Here is a 21,210-nt window from a genome sequence, read left to right on the forward strand (position 1 = left end):
TATGAGGAGAGACTTAGGGAACTGGGTCTGTTTAGCCTTGAGAAAAGAAGGCTGAGAGGGGACTTGATCCAGGTTTATAAATACCTGAGGTGTGGGAGCCATAGTGGCGAGGCTGGTCTCTTTTCAGTAGTGCGTGGGGACAGGACTAGGGGCAATGGGCTGAAACTCCAGCATAGGAAGTTCCGCACGAATGTGCGCAAGAACTTCTTTACGGTGAGGGTGATGGAGCACTGGAACAGGCTGCCCAGGGGGGTGGTGGAGTCTCCTTCTCTGGAGATATTCAAGACCCGCCTGGACGCCTACCTGTGCGACGTGGTGTAGGGAGCCTGCTTTGGCAGGGGGGTTGGACTCGATGATCTCTAGAGGTCCCTTCCAACCCCTATAATTCTGTGATTCTGTGATTCTGTGATTCTGTGATTCTGTGATTCTGTGATTCTGTGATTCTGTGATTCTGTGATTCTGTGATTCTGTGATTCTGTGATTCTGTGATTCTGTGATTCTGTGATTCTGTGATTCTGTGATTCTGTGATTGCTGTTACACACAGTGAAATAAGTAACCACAACTATCAGCTCAGGATAAATCATTTTCTCAAGCCCCGAGATAAACAGCAGCGGGGATCAGAGAGATTCCTTCTTTGCAGAATTGCTTAGATCCAGATTGTTTCATTGATACAGTTGTAAGTTGTATCAGACTCGATGGTAAAGTCCTCAGTGTAATAATTTGTGGCTTCTTCTGCAGTTATTTCCTGCAGCGGTACACTTATCTTGCCATGTAAAGGTGATGACTGATGGGAATCTGCGCTTTCTTGACTTTGAAAATTTGGGCAGTCCTTTTCAGTCTTTTTACTTGTAGCTTGGTGGTCCTTTGCTGGATAAAATGCACTGTGTTGTGGTCTCCTGCGTAGTTCCTTTTCCCTAACCTAAAACAAAACAGAGAAACCCCAGTGCTTTGTAAAGAGGGATGGAAGTAGGAAGAAGATGCATCAATCATATGCAGCATTTCTTCCTATCTCCCTACCCAAATACAATCAGGACATCACTCCAGTTAGCACCAAACTTAGCCAATTTACTCTTGTGTCTGTAGAATATGCATTTTTATTTATTTATTTATTTTTATTGCAGGAAAAACTGCTTTAGAAGCTTCCCTTCCTCTGCGTATTTTTAGGATGATCTTTCAGGTTTTCAGCAAAATTAAACTATTAACTTGGCCTTTCAATATCTGAGAGGAATGCAGCATCCACTTGCTGCCATTGATCGCATTTTGGTAGTAGCCTGCATGAAACTGCATTAGGTCAGTTTGTAAATGCAGAGGGTTTCACGTGATAAACCAATTGCTGAAGAATACATAACAGAATCAGATGACCTGTTTTTTCTCTTCAGCAGTCTTCATGTCCTTTGCTGTAAAATCATTCACTTCCTTGCTATTTTTTCCAGCCTAGCTGGTGGTTTCTTCGGCATCTTTTTCAGGGCATCTCTCTGTAGAGACATTAAAAGCTTTCAGCAGAGTCTATTTTGATGTTGGAATGACATTTTGCTGCTTGCTTTGCTTGCCTTCTGCTTTATTTTTTTTTTCCCCCCATGCATAGAAGTGATGGATTCAGGTACCACAGGAAGCCTGTAAATAGCAATGTGGTAACCTGAGCGTTCACTTGCTCAGGAGTGCTGTTGCAATGAGAGTTTCCATTTTCTGACAAATGATCACAGAATCACAGAAATTTTCAGGTTGGAAAAGACCTAGAAGATCATCTAGTCCAACCATTACCAATACTTCCCAGCTAAACCATATTCCTCAACGCAGCATTCAAACGTTTCTTGAACACTCCCATGGTCGGTGACTCTACCACCTCCCTGGGCAGTGCATTCCAATGCCTGACTACCCTTTCTGAGAAGTAATACTTCCTAATGCCCAGCCTGAACCTCCCCTGTCACAGCTTGAAACCATTCCCTCTAGTTCTATCACTGTCTACACGAGAGAAGAGGCCAACCCCCAGCTCACCACAACCTCCCTTCAGGAAGTTATAGAGAGCTATAAGGTCTCCCTTGAGCCTCCTCTTCTCCAGGCTGAACAATCCCAGTTCCCTCAGCCGCTCCTCATAAGGCCTGTGCTCCAGACCCCTCACCAGCTTCGTAGCCCTCCTCTGAACACGCTCCAGGGCCTCAATGTCTTTCTTGCAGTGAGGGGCCCAAAACTGAACACAGTACTCAAGGTGCGGCCGCACCAATGCCGAGTACAGGGGGACAATTACCTCCCTGTTCCTGCTAGTAACACTGTTTTTGATGCAAGCCAGGATGCCGTTGGCCTTCTTGGCCACCCGGGCACACTGTCGGCTCATGTTCAGCCATGCATCAATCAGTACTCCCAGGTCCGTTTCCTCCACACAGTCCTCCAGCCACTCTGTCCCAAGCCTATAGCGTTGCCTGGGGTTGTTGTGGCCAAAGTGCAGGACCTGGAGAGCTTCGACCCAGCTCTCCAGCCTATCCAGATCTCTCTGTAGGGCCTCGCTACCCCCAGGCAGATCCACACTTCCAGCCAATTTGGTGTCATCTGCGAACTTGCTGAGGGAGCACTCAATGCCCTCATCCAAGTCATCAATAAAGATGTTGAAGAGGACAGGCCCTAGCACCGACCCCTGGGGGACACCGCTTGTGACTGGTCTCCAACTGGATTTATCTCCATTTACCACCACTCTCTGGGCCCGGCCCTCCAGCCAGCTCCTTACCCAGCCAAGAGTGTACCCATCCAAGCCACGGGCTGCCAGCTTTTGCAGGAGAATAGTATGGGAGACAGTGTCAAAGGCTTTGCTGAAGTCTAAGTAGACCACATCAACAGCCTTACCTTCATCCATCAGACGGGTCACAGGGTCGTAGAAGGAGATCAGATTGGTCATGCAGGACCTGCCCTTCACGAACCCATGCTGGCTAGGTCTGATCTCCTGGTCATCCCGCACCTGCCGCGTGATCTCCCTCAAGACAATCTGTTCCATTACCTTCCCTGGCACCGAGGTCAGGCTAACAGGCCTGTAGTTCCCCGGATCCTCCTTACAACCTTTCTTGTAAATGGGAGTCACGTTGGCAAGCCTCCAGTGTTCTGGGACCTCACCTGGGACCTCAAAATTTTGACTCAAAGGGAGTAATGAGAACAGATTTCTTCATGTCATTAACAGACAGGCTCACTGTAAAGGAGTGAAAGGCTGGAGCTCCTGAAGTCTATGAGATACAGATTTCTTCCCTTGTTGTCTGAGTTTATTTAAGGCTTTGCTTTTACTTTGTCTTCTTATAGTTTGGCAGAAGGCCCACTTCCAAACATTCCAGACTTGCTTGTATTTATGAAGGAATTTTCCATAATTTCATTATTTGAGCAAGTAAACAAACATAACTGTGGCTAATAGTCCAACTCATGGGTGTCAAACCTTTTGGCTTGTCTGGGCAAAACCGAGTGAAGAGGGATTGTCTTGGGCAGCACATAAAAATATGTAATATAGTTAATGTGTATAAGTAACAAAACTTATTTCATCATTTAATATTTTTATTAAAACATTAAAAAAGAGCAACAAAAGCATAAAACTGGTTGGATATTTAACCCTGTTTTTGTGGAACTAAACAAGCTACTCTTCTCTTTATCTGCTGTTGATCTGTTGGTGTGGTGATCCACATGTCACAGCATGAAGGCACTGAAAACACTGATGAACATCATGGCCTGAATTTAAAGAGAACTTGGAGAAGCAGGATATGTTCACCTACTGTGATCTAAAGAAATATGTTCTGTTCTCTTAAATGTATTTTGCTCCTTTTCCTTCATATCTCTCTCTGTATTTCTGTTTCCCCATTCTCAATAGGAAAAGAACATTAAAATTGCATCTCAGACCTGAATAAGTCAATGAGAGGCTCAGATGAAAACGCGTCCCTCTGCTGGCTTGCTTGAATGCTTGAAGGAGGTGAAGATACACTCTACATGGTAAGGAGGCAGGAAAGGTTTGCAAGCAAAGATACAGGTATGTACTTTCAGTATTTCTTGGTTGGGATGGTGTGTTAACTAAGATCTGACAGTCTTCTGATTTTCAAAGAAGAGTACCTGGGAAAAAAACACAAATAAATATCAAAAAGAAATACTCCATGCACAACAGGCATGAAGGATTGAAATGGTTCATGTCCAGCAAAACCTAAGTATATGAAGACACAAGTCTACATTTGATATCTTTGTGAAGACAGGTGCAGGAGAAACAAAGGTTTTTGAGGTTCGGTTTTGACCGTGAGTGAATATCTATTCTTTCACTTCTAGCCATGATTGTAGGACACCTCGTGTCACAGAGAATGTGTGTGACAGGGATGCCTGAGTTTGTAGTTTGTTGCACTGTTTTGATAACTGTGGAAGCCAAAAGCCCACATTGTCATGCAAATATGATAATAGGTGAGTGAGTAGTTGTAAGGCATGAGGGAATATCACACCAGTGTGGTGGACTGGATCCTCTCTGAGGCTGGGGAGAAGCTCTGCTCCTCACAGAAAGCCTTCTCCCCTCCAAACTCAGCAACAACCCTAGCAAGATCTGGGCAGCTGGGACAAAGACAGTTAGCACATCCCAGGGCTGTGGGCGTGCAAGATGATCAAGGGCAGGTCTCCCTGGTGCTGGGAGCCTATCGCTGTGCCCAGCGCTCCAGCTGCAGCCTCCCCAGAGCTGAGCAGAGGGGCAGCATCTCTACCCCTTGCATGCTAGCAGCAACGCGAAACGCCTTGTCAACAACACTGAGACATTTTCTTATTATTTGTAACCAATGTTTATTAGTTATTATAAGCAGCAGGCTGAGAGGTAGATGTTGTGCTCCCAGCCCGCCAGAGCCGTGCCGTGACGGCAGTGTGGTGCCGGCCTAGCGCCGCCGCCGGGGCCGCCTCTTGCAGGGCGGCACAGAGTCCTGGGGGCTGCTGCGGGCCTTCCTCTTCGGGGGGCGCCGGGGCCCCCCAGACGAGCGGTCCCTGGCCTGGGAAGAGGGGCCCGCTGCTGCCACCTGCCCTGGCTCCGTGCTGGGCCCTGCGGGGCTGGTGGAGTGGCCTGGGCCCGAGGCAGGAGGCTCCTGATGGGAGGTGCTGGTGGTGGGGCTGGCTGCAGGGCTGTCCTCCCTCCTTCCAGCAGCGTGACTGGCTTGGTGGTCCATCTGGTGTCTGATCGTGGGACCGTACAGGGCTGCTGCAGTGCTGATGAGCCTCCTTACAAAGGGCAGCACGTCGCCACTGGTCATCAGCTGCAGCGCCTGCACCAAGGCCTCCTGGTCCAGCCCGTGCTGGCACAGGAAGTTCACAGTGGTGCACTGTCCCACGTAGACTTCCCACCAGTCATCGCTGGACGTCTCCTGAATCTCCTCCTGCAGCCACTGTAGCAGGGGTCCGAGGTCTTCCGGGTGGTCTTGGAAAAAGGCAGCCCAGACCTCGGCTGGGAAGTTGTGCTCAGGTGGGATGAGCACCGGCTCTGCAGGCCCCTGCTCGTCCTGCAGGCCGTGATCCGAGTGCGCTGCGGGCTGCGGGACAGCACACTCGAGGTAATCCTGGTCCGACCTCACCGAGTACCGGATGGTGGTAATTTTGTGCCCGCATACGGCACAACTCGGCTTCTTGCTTGCCCACCAGATGGCACAGCCGTAGCACAGCTGGTGCTGGCAGGGGGTCACGTAGGTGACATCCTCCCGAACTTGCCCGCAGATGGGGCAGGTCCAGTTGGATGGCACGTCCATGGCCCTGGGCTGTGCGGTGAGCTGGGGAGAGCTGAGGTCGGGAAGCTGCTCCCCTCACAGGTGCTGCAGCAGGCAGAAGGTGTTACGAACTGTAAGAGAGAGAGAGAGGCCGTGGTCACTCACTGCACCGGTCCCTCACCATCAGTGCCTCCCGGTCCCTGTTCTCCTTCAGACACTGTAGGAAGTGTACAAGAGGCCTTACAGGCATAGGCCAGCCTGGGGAGGGTCCCTCAAGAAGCACGCCCAGCTGCTGGCATGAGGCATTGCCACGCTGCCCACCTGCTCTGCTGCACGCTCCTCTCCTTGATGCCCCGGCTGCCTGCTACCAGCAGGGTCGGGTACAGCTCCAATGGCTCTGAAACTGCGTCTGAGAGCTGCGCAAGCAGCACCCAGAGCACGTTCCAGCTCCGAATTTCGCCCTGTCCACACTCCAGTCCTCGCACACACGCTCGGTTGGAGGCCAGGCACGAACTGCTGGGCTGGGCTGCTGCGCCCGCATTAGAGCAGTGTGGGCCAAGCAGTGACAATCCATTGCACGGAGATGTCACAGACCAGGGCTTGGCCATGTTGCCAGGCCTCAGCTTCACTGGGGGACATCATCACCCGTCCCACAGTGATGATGCCATCCATTGCTTGGTCATCACCATGTGCCGGCCTCACCTGCTGCATGTGTGCAACATTGCGAGATCGTGTCTACGTGATATAATCAACCTGCCATGCCTCCCCATATTTTCCCTTCTGCCATTGTACTAATCCCATAAATTTTCATCTTCTTGGTTTGTTTAACTGAGCAGCATGTCTCACAGTCATGGATAAACTATGCAATAGTGGCCATAGTTAAGCCCATCCCTTGTTCTCTAGGCCTCTTGTATGTTGCATCTCTTCACTGATGGTCTTAGGTTTCATGGGCCCACTGAGCTTGAACTAATTCACCCTTGCTCTGCCAGTCCAAATCTATTTGAGACACTTTAATTCTGGCAGCACAATATACATAAAGGCTAGTTTGTTATTTGTCAGTAGCCTGACTCTTGGGCACATGAGCATCCACATGGTGCACCTGGGCAACTGTATTCAGGCACCAGAGTCTTCCAGCTCAGCAGCCCTCACTAGTCTTGCCCCTTTGTGGCCAGTTGTTTTGTTTCCACTGCGGTAACCACCCCCATAAGGCATTTGCCACCATCCACGAGACAGCATAAAGACAAAGCATTGGCCACCTCTGCTGTTCATCAAAATCTAAGGACAGCTGGACAGCCTTTATCTCTGCAAACTGACTTGATTCTCCTTCACCTTCAGTGGCCTCTGCAACTTTTCGTGTGGGGCTCCATAGAGCAGCTTTCCATCTGCTGTGCTTCTTCTCAGTACATCATGATCCATTTGTGAACAGGGCAAATGTCTTTTCATTTTCTGGTAGTTCATTTTATGGTACTGCCTCTTTAGCATGTGATACGTCTTCTGCTGGTGATGTATCTAACTTCTAACCTTCAGGCCAGTCCATGGTCACCTGTAGGATTCCTGGCTGACTGGGATTCCCCATGCGAGCTTGTTGTGTAATCAGTGCAATCCACTTGCTCCAGGTGGCATCAGTAGCATGATGGGTGGAGGGAACCATTCCCATTAACATCCAGTTCAGCACTGCCAGTCAAGGCGCCAGGAGAAGATGCATTTCAGTGCCAATTACTTGGGAAGCAGCCCAAACCTCCTCCTCTGTGGCTGAGATCTCCTTCTCAGTTGGAGTGTAGCACTCTTTGGACCCCCTGTACACTCAACTCCAGAATCCCAGGGACTGGCCTTGGGTTTCTCCTGAGGCTCTTTGCCACAGACTCCAAGTGTAACCTTTCTCTCCAGCAGCCATGTAGAGGATGTTCTTTACATTGTGTCCTATTCACACTGGCCCCAGGGCCACAGCTCGGGCTTTCTGATGTTTAATCTGCTCAAAATCCTGCAACTGCTCAGGGCCCCACATAAAACTATTCTTCTTCCTTGTCCCCTGATGAAGGGGGCTTACAGTGAGACTGTAGTTTGGAACATGCATTCTCCAAAAGCCCACTACGCCCAGAAAGGATTGTGCCTCTGTCTTACTTGTGGGTGGAGACATGGCAGTGATTTGCTGGCATCCCACACCTTTTGGGATGTGTTGATGCCCATCTTGTCACTTTATTCCTAAGAACCGAATTTCCTGTGCAGGAAATTTCTCTTTGTTTTACTTAATAGCGAATCCAGCTTGGAGAAAGTTGGGGATTATTCTCTCTCCTTTCTTGAAACCTTCCTCTGCTGTATTGCCCCCCGCAATAATGTCATCAATACATTGTATGTGCTAAGGAGCACCGTCGTGTTCCAGTGCAGCTTGGATCAACCCATGGCAAATTGCTGGACTGTGCTTCCACCCCTGGGACAAGCAGTTCCAGATGGAGGGAACATCTGAATGCCCCAGCAGGTGAAAGCAAACTGTGGCCTACATTTTGTGGCCAATGAAATGGAGAAAAAGGCACTAGCAGTGTCAATGGTGGCATGCCAGGTGGCTGCTTTTGACTCCGGATCATAGTGGAGTTTTAACATGTCCGTCACAGCAGCACTCAGTGGGGGTGTGACTTTGGTGACCAGACTGGTAGATGAGAAAAGGCTGTTGATGTCATCTACCTAGACTTCAGCAAAGCCTTTGACATGGTTTCTCACAGTATTTTCCTGGGAAACTGGCTGCCTGTGGCCTGGACAGGTATTCCCTCCTTTGGGTAAGGAACTGGCTCAAGGGCCATGCCCAATGGCTAGTGGTTAATGGAGTTAAGTCTGGAAAATCCCTTACAAGTATGTTACGCAGGGGTCGATGCTGGGGCCCATCTTGTTTAATATCTTCACTGATGATCTAGGTAAGGGGTTTGAGTGTACGTTCAGTAAGTTTGTAGATGACAAAAGGTTGGGAGGTGGTGTTGATCTGCCTGAGGGTAGGGAGGCCCTTCAGAGGGATCTGGATAGGCTGGATCGCTGGGCTGAGGTGAATAGGATGAGGATCAACAAGGCCAAGTGCCTGGTCCTGCACTTTGGCCACAATAACCCCATGTAGAGCTGTAGGATTGGGGCTGAGTGGCTGGATGACTGTGAAGAGGAAAGGGACCTGGGGGTGGTGGTTGATGTTTGGCTGAACGTGAGCCGACAGTGTGCCCAGGTGTCCAGGAGGGCCAATGGCATCCTGGCCTGTATTTGAAATAGTGTGTCCAACAGGAGTAGAGTGGTAATCATTCCCCTGTGCTCAGCAATGATGAGGCCGCATCTCGGGTATTGTGTTCATTTTCACTATAAGAATGACATCAAATGTGTTCAGAGTGGGGCAACGAAACTGGTGATGGGTCTGGAGCACAAGTCTTATGAGGAGAAGCTGAGGGAGCTGGGACTGTTCAGTCTGGAGGAGTCTCAGGGGAGACCTCATTGCACTCTACAGCTTCCTGAAGGGAGGTTGTGATGAGGAGTGGTTTGGCCTCTCCTCTCAGGTGAGTGGGAAGAAATGCAGGGAGATGGGCCTTAAGACAAAACAGTGGTAACAATCTCTGGGGGAAAAACAATATACTAAATATGATAGCGGAACATGAGATAACATAATAGAACATAAATGGAATTGAAGCCAGAGAATAAAATGAGAGCGAGAGAGTGTCCAAAACCAAATGTCTTTCTCTAATGCTGAAAGTGAGACAGCTGGGGAGCACGTACTGCAGAGACAAGCAGTAAGGGGAGGGTGCTGTTCCGTGACTCAATCTGCCAGTCTTCAAATTTCCAAAGACGAGTACTTGGAAAAAAACACAAATAAATACCAAAACAAATACTCCACTCACAACAGGTAGGAAGGAGTGAAATGGTTCGTGTCCAGCAAAACCTAAGTATATGCAGACACAGGCCTACATTTGATATCCTTGTGGTGACAGGTGCAGGAGGAACAAAGGTTTTTGAGGTTTGGTTTTGACTGTGAGTGAATATCTGTTCTTCCAGTTCTAGCCATGATTGTAGGACACGTCATGTCACAGAGAATGTGTGTGACAGAGATGCCTGAGTTTGTAGTTTGTTCCACTGTTTTAATGACTGTGGAAGCCAAAAGCCCAACTTGACATGCAAAAGATATGATGGGTGAGTGAGTAGTTGTAAGGCATGAGAAAACATCACACCTGTGTAGTGGACTGGCTCCTCTCTGAGGCTGGGGACAAGCTCCACGCTCAGTAAGCCCCACTCCCTTCCAAACTCAGCACCAAGCCCAGCAACCCCTGGGCAGTTGGGACAGGGATAGTTAGCACATCCTGGTGCTGCGGGTGTGCAAGATGATCAAGGGCAGGTCTCCCTGGTGCTGGGAGCCTATCGCTGTGCCCAACGCTCCAGCTGCGGCCTCCCCAGAGCTGAGCAGAGGGGCAGCATGTCTGCCCTTTGCACGCTGGCAGCACGCTGGCACCTCATGCAGCCCAGGACAGCAGTCAGGTTTGCGGGCAGCGCTCCTTGCCGGCTGAGCCGAGTGTCCGGCAGGACTCCTGGGTCCTGTCCAGCTGGGTGGTCCCGGCTGCGGTGTGGCCTGGAGGTGTTCCACCACAGGTGCAGAAATTTGCCCTTCCCCGCACTGTTCCTGATGATGGGATTATTGGAGTAAGGTGTGCTCCATCTCCAACTTGTTGGGGCCGTTTTATGATTTATTAGTGCTGTCAAGAGTGCTGATTCACTGTGGAGTAAATAAAGTTGCATTTCTGTGCCAGGCTTCAGGACGAGTAGAAGGCGATAGCATCATGGGTAGGAACAGCAACGCGAAACGCCTTCTCAACAACACTGAGACATTTTCTCATTATTTGTAACCAATGTTTATTAGTTATTATAAGCCTCATGCCGAGAGGTAGATGTTGTGCTCCCAGCCTGCCGGAGCCGTGCCGTGATGTCAGTGCGGTGCCGGCCTAGTGCCGCCGCCGGGGCCGCCTCTTGCAGGGCGGCGCAGAGTCCTGGGTGCTGCTGCGGGCCTTCCTCTTCGGGGGGCGCCGGGGCCCCCCAGACGAGCGGTCCCTGGCCTGGGAAGAGGGGCCCGCTGCTGCCACCTGCCCTGGCTCCGTGCTGGGCCCTGTGGGGCTGGTGGAGTGGCCTGGGCCTGAGGCAGGAGGCTCCTGATGGGAGGTGCTGGTGGTGGGGCTGGCTGCAGGGCTGTCCTCCCTCCTTCCAGCAGCGTGACTGGCTTGGTGGTTCATCTGGTGTCTGATCGTGGGACCGTACAGGGCTGCAGCGGTGCTGATGAGCCTCCTTACAAAGGGCAGCACGTCGCCGCTGGTCATCAGCTGCAGCGCCTGCACCAAGGCCTCCTGGTCCAGCCCGTGCTGGCACAGGAAGTTCACGGTGGTGCACTGTCCCACGTAGACTTCCCACCAGTCATCGCTGGACGTCTCCTGGATCTCCTCCTGCAGCCACTGTAGCAGGGGTCCGAGGTCTTCCGGGTGGTCTTGGAAAAAGGCAGCCCAGACCTCGGCTGGGAAGTTGTGCTCAGGTGGAATGAGCACCGGCTCTGCAGGCCCCTGCTCGTCCTGCAGGCCGTGATCCGAGTGCGCTGCGGGCTGCGGGACAGCACACTCGAGGTAATCCTGGTCCGACCTCACCGAGTACCGGATGGTGGTAATTTTGTGCCCGCATACGGCACAACTCGGCTTCTTCCTTGCCCACCAGATGGCACAGCCGTAGCACAGCTGGTGCTGGCAGGGGGTCACGTAGGTGACATCCTCCCGAACTTGCCCGCAGATGGGGCAGGTCCAGTTGGATGGCACGTCCATGGCCCTGGGCTGTGCGGTGGGCTGGGGAGAGCTGAGGTCGGGAAGCTGCTCCCCTCACAGGTGCTGCAGCAGGCAGAAGGTGTTACGAACTGCAAGAGAGAGAGAGAGGCCACGGTCACTCACTGCACCGGTCCCTCACCATCAGTGCCTCCCGGTCCCTGTTCTCCTCCAGACACTATAGGAAGTGGACAAGAGGCCTTACAGGCATAGGCCAGCCTGGGGAGGGTCCCTCAAGAAGCACCCCCAGCTGCCGGCATGAGGCATTGCCACGCTGCCCACCTGCTCTGCTGCACGCTCCTCTCCTTGATGTCCCGGCTGCCTGCTACCAGCAGGGTTGGGTACAGCTCCAATGGCTCTGAAACTGCGTCTGAGAGCTGCGCAAGCAGCACCCAGAGCACGTTCCAGCTCCGAATTTCGCCCTGTCCACACTCCAGTCCTCGCACACACGCTCGGTTGGAGGCCAGGCACGAACTGCTGGGCTGGGCTGCTGCGCCCGCATTAGAGCAGTGTGGGCTAAGCAGTGACAATCCATTGCACGGAGATGTCACAGACCAGGGCTTGGCCATGTTGCCAGGCCTCACCTTCACTGGGAGACATCATCACCTGTCCCACAGTGATGATGCCATCCATTGCTTGGTCATCACCATGTGCCGGCCTCACCTGCTGCATGTGTGCAACATTGCGAGATCGTGTCTACGTGATATAATCAACCTGCCATGCCTCCCCATATTTTCCCTTCTGCCATTGTACTAATCCCATAAATTTTCATCTTCTTGGTTTGTTTAACTGAGCAGCATGTCTCACAGTCATGGATAAACTAAGCAATAGTGGCCATAGTTAAGCCCATCCCTCGTTCTCTAGGCCTCTTGTATGTTGCATCTCTTCACTGATGGTCTTAGGTTTCATGGGCCCACTGAGCTTGAACTAATTCACCCTTGTTCTGCCAGTCCAAATCTATTTGAGACACTTTAATTCTGGCAGCACAATATACATAAAGGCTAGATTGTTATTTGTCAGTAACCTGACTCTTGGGCACATGAGCATCCACATGGTGCACCTGGGCAACTGTATTCAGGCACCAGAGTCTTCCAGCTCAGCACCCCTCACTAGTCTTGCCCCTTTGTGGCCAGTTGTTTTGTTCCCACTGTGGTAACCACCCCCATAAGGCATTTCACAGAATCACAGAATCACAGAATCACAGAATGATGAGCCTGTGAAGCTTCTAATGTTGCTGTGTACTCAGTTTATGTGGGAATTCAGTAAAGGAAGCTGCTTTACTACTGCTGAAGAAATTTAAGGTTTTGTTAGGGCTTCACAGTCACAGTGCTGCTGGCCTCTGCTGCGTGCACATGAGCAGCCCAGTCCTAGATCTCTATTCCTGGAAAGATGCAGTGATTATCTGAGAGGCCAGGAGGATGAAGCCTACTATAAGCATCATTAACAGTGTTGAAGTCAAATCAGGGATCTCTGGTTGTTGAAATACATACTATCCTGTTTATAAATCTCTGGGGATATCTGCTTGCCACACTTCTAAAGCCTTAAATAATTCTATAAGTCAGACCTCACTGCTAAAAGTGTTAAATGCTGCAAATAGTATAGAGGGTGACTCATTTAGTGAGATGAAGGTGGAGCATGAATCAGTAGGAAGAAAACCAATATTCAGAGGGGATGTTCTGAATGCAGGTGACATACACGAATTCTACACAATGTTCAATCATTGTAAAAATGAAACAAAGAATGTTTTTTTTCCAAAAGGAGGAAAAAAGCCAATAACTTGTTTCTAATGACAGAGGGCTTTCTAACAGAAGCCTGATGTGGAAAGGTATTGTGTGCTGAGATTGTCCTTCCTCACCAAAGAGAAACTGGATTACATTGGAAGAGACAAATTGAATTCTTCCCTATGCATTTGAACTGAATGGGGTGCTCAGCAAGAAGGTTGCTTTCTGGGTAGTTCTGTGTTTATGTAAGCTGAGAAAAGAATTATATCCTCGAAGTAAACAGCTGTGAGAGATCAGGAGTCCTTATAGCTTCAAGGAATCACAGAATGGCCCGGGTTGGAAGGGACCTCAAGGATCATGAAGCTCCAGTTTCCCCGCATCAGGCATGGCCACCAACCTCCACATTTAATACTAGACCAGGCTGCCCAGGGCCCCATCCAATCTATCCTTGAACATCTCCAGGGATGGGGCAGCCAGTTCCAGCACCTCACCACTCTCTTGGTAAAGAACTTTCACCTGGTATCCAAACTACATTTTCCCTCCTTCAACTTAAAACCATTTCCCTTTGTCCTGCCATTATCTACCCTTGTAAAAAGTTGACCCTCCTCCTGTTTTTAGGTTCCCTTTAGGTACTGGAAGGCTGCAATGAGGTCATCCTGCAGCCTTCTCCAGGCTGAAAAAGCCCAGCTCCTTCAGTCTGTTTCCATAGGGGAGGTGCTCCAGCCCTCTGGTCATCTTTGTAGCTCTCCTCTGGACCCTCTCCAACTGCTCCCTGACTTTCTTGTATTGGAGGCCCCAGACCTGAACACAATGTTCCAGATGGAGCTTCACAAGGGCAGAGCAGAGAGGGACAATTGCCTCCCTGTTCCTGCTGGCCATCCTCTTCTGATGGTGCCCAGGATGCCGTTTGCTTTCTGAGCTGCAAGAGCACACTACTGACTCATGTTAAGTTTTTTATCTGCCAGAACCCCCCCAGGTCCTTCTCTGCAGGGCTACTCTCAAGGATTGCTCCTCCCAGTCTATATTCCTGGGATTCCTCCAGCCCAAGTGCAAAATCCTGCACTTTGCTGTGTTGAACCCCATTAGATTCACTCAGGCCCACCTTTTCAGTCTCTTGAGCTCACTCTGAATTGCCATTGCCTTCCTTCCACTGTGCCAACTGCACCACTCAGCTTGGTGTCATCAGCAAACTTGCTGAGGATGCACTCAACTCCATCACTGATAAAGATGTTAAAGAGCACTGCACCCAAGACAGACCCCTGGGGGATACTGCTCGTTACTGGCCTCGACCTGGACATAGAACCATTGATCACTACTCTTTGTCTGCAGCCTTTCAACCAATTCCTTATCCACTGGGTGGTCCACTCATCAAATCCATCTCTGTGGATGACCTCAACTGACAGCCATGACTTTTCAAATAGGATGAAGAGTTGCTTAGCAAACACCTCAGCCAGCTCCATCAGAACCTTGGGAACCTACAGCAAAAGCTAACAGCAATGGAAAAGCTAAAATAATTACCTAGTCACATCTTCTCTAAATGGTAACTCATAAGTGGATCAAATTCCCGTAGGCAGCTCCATTTGAGACAATATATTTGTGTCCTTCTGGTTACCCTCTAGCTCACATACATCAGAGTGTTTCTAAAGATAGGCTTGGAATAAAGGTACCTGATAGATTATATGCTACAACTAGCCACTAATGAACTAAAGAAAAGCTTAATGTTACTCAGCAGTGGTGAGGGTAAAATTCCGTCACATTGGACATCAGCTAAAATATTTTCAAGCACTGGAAGAAAAATAGTCATTATTTTTTAAAGAAACAGAAACAAAAAAAGCCTAAATGCCAAAACATAATTGCACAAAGAAACCTAGATATCTGCAATTTACGTGGAAGTCCTGGCTCTGCTGAAGTTTTTGGTAACAGCCACTGTTAAAGTTACAGGGGGTGGTTTATCCTGTGGTGTGAGCAGCTCTTCCTCTGCTCTGTTAGACTAGCCATCTTCCCCTAAAGAACATTGCTCTCAGAAGTAGTTATCCTTTGGAGTAGTAATGCTTAGAAACAAGCGTCTTATCCTTTACTGCTCAGAATTCATTTGGTTCAGGATAAAGTGAAGGAGAAATCAAGACTGAAGGCTTTTAGTGCAGTGGCAATTCAACTGTGTGACCAGAAGGCGTGGATTCTGTCTGCCCCCCTCCCAGACCCCATTTAAGGGTTGACTGCCAGTGGGGAATGATGTCTTTCTGGAGGTTCTTCCATTTTGGATTTTTCCACTGTGCACCTAGATCCTTGGATACAGGTAAGCGCTTCTTTCTTGATTGTTTCTTTTCTACTGCAATTTTCTTTATAACACCTGTGATGTACTATTAGAGCTGCACTACTCTTCCAACTGTACAATCGTTGAAGGTGGTGCTGGACTGAAATCCAGTACAAAGCTATTCATGCTTATGCCTGGTCAATTCCAAAATTTCAGGAGTGAATTTACCTATGTGTTAATGCTCGAAATCCAGCACCAAATGTTGTAATTTGTAATGTGTTAGGGTAATATCCCTTTTCTGTTGTCTGTATTCAGTGCATTTAGTTCCTCTATTCATAGGTAGTCTTCTGGATTTTTAACTCTAAAGTAATAAATCATTCTTACAGGAGGCAACACAGGCCAATTTTTCTATGACTGCTAAGGGAGAGCTAACAGGTAGTGGCAGATTTATGTTTTCAGTTGCAGATTGCCCAGCAGTGGGTCCAGCTCAAATGTGAAATATCACTTGGAATATCTGGCTTTGTTGGTGAAAAGTTCAAGGCTCACTTTTTAAAAAGCTGTGTTGATATGTATGTTAATTAAGTTTTTAATATGGTTGAGGGGAAAAAAAGATCAGCGACATGGGACTCTCCTTCTGTAAGGAGGTGGTATACAGGCATTCTCTAAGGACAAGTAGCTCAGACTGAGCTTCTGTCAGTAAAAGAGTATGTGTAATTTAATAGTGGACAGCTTTTTAAACACAGGAGGGGAAAGAAATCCCCACAAAAACAGGCACATGTTTTATGAAGGGGAAAAAGTACAAAAACTGATCTGCAGGATGTTAACTAAATCTTGCCATAGAGGGAATATTCCTCTCAGATACTCCAGAAAATAAAAAATAAGTGGCTGAGCGAAGTAAAGGCTTTGGAGAAGCTGCACTCAGGCATCTTTTAGCCCCAGTTTCCAAAATGCTCCAGTAGGAAGTATATTGTGCTGCACCAGTAGCCAGACCATTACATGAGACTTGTTCAGTGCTTTTTATGAAAGCTTCCATGTTACCTTAATGTAGGTGGTCAAGGTTAGAGATGAGTAAATGGCATGCCTCAAACTTCAAAGCTATTTAGAATTGCCCTTGTTCTGAGCTTGAATTGTTTGTGTTCAGCAGCGCCTAAACAGTAGTAGGATTGTGCTTTGGATACAGCCACAAATGGCATTTAAACTTCTTACAATCTCCTCATGGATTTTCTCCCTCCCACCATCTGTACTTGAAGCCCTATCTGTAAAAAGCATCTGATCCTTAGCACAATGCTTAACAACAGAGAATGAGCTTGAGTTCAGAAGCCAAAATAAGCCTCAGGTTATTATTCAGAGTGGGGGGGGGGAAGGAGGGGAAGGACTCTTATTTCTTAATACCTGTTCTATAAAATATTTTTAAGAAATCAAAACAACATAACTAAGAAAAAAAAAAACAAAACTCATTTTGTACTGGTTTCTCAGTCTGAGATCAAATGCAAATGTAATTATTAATTAGTCCTGACAGTGATGTTTCTCATTGTTTTGTGGATTGGAGTAAACAAGTTCATGGCATATATTCTTCAGTGAGTTTTTCAAAAAAGTAGTCTCTTAATACTGCCCCTTTCTCTTCTGTACCCATTTGAAACAAGCTTGGAAGCTGTAAACAACTGAATGAATACCACCGCCAGCTTCTGTTTTATTAGCATCCTCATTATGCAGTTTTATATTCGACATTTTGCCTCTAAAACTGTAGAGAAAGTTTGTCTGGGTGCTGTGCATGTAGAGAGGTTGACTCTCCTGGGGCTCACAAAAGAGTCAGAATGCTGTAGCAAAGATCCTGTGTCATGTAATGATGCTCACCTTGTTTTCATATGCTTCTCCAGTCCCAGCAGTAGTACTTTGGCTCCTGATTATTCCCTGCATTCTCAGCTCCTCAAGGATGTCTGATGATTTTTGCCTCTCTGTTTCTTGTAAAGGCCATGATTTACTGATGAACCCACTGGTGAGCAGTGCATCTTGAAAAGATGAAAACATGAGAACTTATTGCTTGCAAAGCACTTAAATCATGAAGTTTTGTTTGAATGCCATCTTCAGTGTGAGCTTTTAATGGAAGAGATTGCATTCTGAGAACATGTTGTAGAGAAGGCCTGCTTGAGGCTCTCCTTATGACTTAAATGCTGCAATATGCTTTGGCTGGAAAACTAGAGTTTGGTTTCCCAGTGTGGCCAGTTATACCCAGAGGGCCGTATGCATGGAAGCAGGTGCTGAAGGTTCGTTAAGACAGTATGCTCCCAAACTGAGACTATGGACACCTGTTTACAATTCAAGTTCCTAAGTGTTGTGTGAACTGGTCAGAGAGAACCCATTAGTAGCCTACATAGGCTGTCTTGTGAAAATCACTGTGCTCTGCTGTTAAGTGAGTGCAAATTTTCATATGCTTGCACGGTTTATGATTTTTGTTGCAACAGTGCCGCTGCATTTAAGCATTATCACATGCATTTCAATGCTTAATTGTGTATTTATAAACAGCAGTGAAGAATAAATCCAGATTATTTTGATAACCCTTCTGAGGGGCTGTTTAGTTTCCACTTATTAGACACGAATAAGCAATGAGTAGCTTTACTGCCAAGACCCATCAGGTATTTCAACCCTCAGCTGACAGTTATCCCATCTGCCCAATCTCTACTGGCTGAAAATAGAGCTTTTCTGTGAAGAACACTTGGACCAAATCAAAATCACAGTTATTTGCTGTTTGCCCATCTTTTTAAGCAAAGTGGCTATGGTAGCGTTGGCTTTTCTTTAATTTCTGGTTGTAAAACACAAATACAAAACATCGACCATCTTGTGTAAGTTGACTCCCTCTCTCTCCTAAAATAACTGAATCAGTCACCCAGAAGGCACTGGGGCTCAGATGTCAGTCAGCGCACGTAAATATCAGAAGCTGTATACACTTAAAACATCCTTTGGCAAATAAAAGCATGATAAATGGGCAACATTGATTAGCGATGTCAGTTTGTGTGGGTTTCACTAATACATTCGTTCAGGAGGGGGGGGGGGGGGGGGGAAAAGGAGCTACGGTATCTCTTTTGTTTCTTGAACCAGAAGCTTGAAGGATGGTTTCAAAAATCCACGTTTCCTGTGAAGTTATCTTTTTTTTAGCAAGGACGAGGGAAGGGAACTCGGCGTTAAAGGAAGCACTTCATTTTAGAGCAAGGAAATCATTCTGTTCAATCTGAAATGAAATCCTTTCATCACATCCTTCTATGGTGTGGGGAGTTAAGTCATCTTTAATGAATAGCAAACGTCAGTAATGTCTCCTTTTGTGTTCAATTTGGAATATTTTATTGGAGCCTTTCCTTATTATAAAGAGTAAATAGCCACTTCAGATTTTTCTGTTCTGTGTTTTGTGAGATATAAGCTGTTCGTAGCACTTGGAAAGTAAACTACAAAACTAGGAGGTTTATATTCACCAAAGACAGTACTGCTTTTCTATCAGCATCTTACATCAGTATCCTAAGACTACATAAGAGTTTCAACTTAAGTGTTCCCTTGCACTTAAGGAATTTAGAAGAAGTTCTTAGCAGATCTGTGCTTCGTGCTATGACAGCTTTGGGAAATTCTAGTGTTTTCTTTATATGACAAATTGTCCTGAAACTTTTTGCTGTAATCTTAAGTAATAGCATGGCATTTACTCACTGTCTACACCTGATGCTAGTTAAGAGAATTGTTTGCCATTCTGTTGGGGGAAGGAAAGCTTGGCTTGATAGCATCAGACTGAGAGCACTAGCGTGGGCAACGTATGTTCCCAGTGTGCCGTGCCATAATCCCTGTTAGCAAGTGCTACCTCTGGAGACAACAAGGCTGAGTATGTTCTCCTGGTCTGTTCCCGGAGTCTGCCAAGAAAAGTATATACCCTTCTGCCTGTGCTGGTAGTGAGAGCTGAGTCATGCTGCAGAACATAACAAGTGGTTAGGAAATACTTTCCACTACTATTGCATGGCTTCAAACCAGTATGAAGAGCTCAGTCCTTGTGGTGTCACAGCAAGAACATTACTGTGAATTGAAGAGGGCTGTAGCAATAGGCTCAAGATGGTTCATTTCTAGGTCTCTCTTTATGGAGCCGATATGACCTTCAACTACTGTTCACCTGTGCTTTGTGGATTGCTTCTTTTTTCAGAAGGCGTAAATCCTTCTGTTGATTTCTCAGGAAAGTCTCCTTCGCTGACTTCAAGTTTGCTTCCATTCTCTAAAGTGCCCCCTGTCCAAGCTGCCCCCTTCTGAGAGGTGGCAGCCCATGTACTCTCAGCGCTGTCACTTGTAGTCTGCAAGAAAGTAAAGAAACAAATGAGAGAGAAGTCCTTGAGGGCCCCTAAACCTGCAAGAAGGCAGTCTCTAAAATAGTCCCCTAGACTTGATGTATTCAGAGTGAAGTGGAAGATGGTGACATTCCTGATACTTACCTGTGTTTTGTCACAGGTTGATGTTCATGGTGATGAAAGGTCTCATAATTTTGGAAAGGAAGGAATGCTCTTAAGCTTGAATATTCCCATAATCCTATTGGCTGTGTTTCTGTATTAGGTTAGTACTTCTAAGTGCTGTCTATATGTTGGACAATGGTTAGGAATTTAAACTCCAAGAGTTTTGTTTTTTTTTTTTAAATAAGCACATAGTAAAGTCTTAACCTACATACCTTCTAAGCAAGAGCTTTGCATCTCCAAACAGTGCAGGATTAGAGACTGGATATAGTCTTATGACTGAGTTTGGGCTTCAGCCAGTTCAACTGTGCAAACCTCACAAAATGGCTATGTACATGTATCATGTAATATTTGGATATGTACAAGTTCTCTGCCTCAGAATAATTTTTTGAGGCAATATCCACCCTGCTGAAGTGCCGCAAAGTGATGCAGACTGTGAAAGGCAAATGTTCAGCTGCTGTAAAATCAGGTCATGCATGTGGCCATGAGTTTGATTCTCTGCTGGTTTAAGAGTCATCTGAAACTAAGAGAAAACACTGTTCATAAAGAGCTCCCCGGCAGCTTTTGAGAGACAGCAAAACTAGCTCTCTGTGTATGTATATCCTCGTACACTCACATGCTAAGATATCTCATAACATTCTTTGTACAGAGACTGTTCAGAAGAAATTGCTACCTGGCTTCTGGCTTCATGGTTGTCTTGTAGCTCCTCAGAAGACAGCTGTGTTGCAGCAACCCTGTTAGATGTATTGCAGCCCATGATGAAATGGGGACCATCTGCTTCTCCCTGCTGCAAGTCTGAGTAGTAGTAATGCCCTCATCTCATTGTTGGGAGTTTGGTTATTTGTGATCACCATGGCATCTAACTGTTGCCAGGGCTTGTTGCTACAATAAATAGTACCACATAAGGCTTTCATGTTGTGTCCTGGCATGCAGAGACCATTGTCTTTGACCACCCTCCTTCATGTGAAGCTGAGAGAAAACGTGCTTCTTCTGAGCTAGCTGGAGATGTTGGTCATTGAGAGAGTCAGTGAACCTCCTGAGGGATCTCAACTGAAGACACCTGAGTGTCTCCAGCCTCTTTTCTTCTTTTTTTTTTTTTATTTTTTAAATTTTAGGAATAACATACTGTCAGGTAAAGTAAAATATGCATTATCAGTCTCTAGTCAGATTTCTTAATTATTCCTCATCTCTATTAAAAACTGGGGAAAGAAATAACTCCTAACTCTAGCATTCCGAACAGCGTGACAAGCTTTTAAATGAGAGAAGATGTAGTCAGA

At 47.4% G+C, this 21,210-nt stretch overlaps 1 protein-coding gene and 1 long non-coding RNA gene across 2 annotated transcripts in view; one reads left to right on the forward strand and one right to left on the reverse strand.

Annotated features, from left to right (window-relative positions):
• LOC140248383 (uncharacterized) overlaps positions 1-3,992 on the forward strand; it is a 34,489-nt gene extending 30,497 nt beyond the window's left edge. Inside the window, exon 3 of the long non-coding RNA XR_011902832.1 lies at positions 3,837-3,992. This is a non-coding gene — a long non-coding RNA (uncharacterized lncRNA). The remainder of the gene's footprint in view (positions 1-3,836) is intronic.
• On the reverse strand, positions 648-20,727 carry STMND1 (stathmin domain containing 1). Its single transcript, XM_072329066.1, is given in 6 exon segments — positions 648-920; positions 1,364-1,425; positions 1,428-1,476; positions 17,319-17,473; positions 19,606-19,780; positions 20,607-20,727. Coding segments are annotated over 6 exon segments (798 nt in total). The 5' UTR covers positions 20,691-20,727.
• Positions 20,728-21,210: the final 483 nt, after the last annotated feature.

This window comes from Excalfactoria chinensis, chromosome 2 (genome assembly GCF_039878825.1).
Source record: "Excalfactoria chinensis isolate bCotChi1 chromosome 2, bCotChi1.hap2, whole genome shotgun sequence".
Classification (NCBI taxonomy): Eukaryota; Metazoa; Chordata; class Aves; order Galliformes; family Phasianidae; genus Excalfactoria; species Excalfactoria chinensis.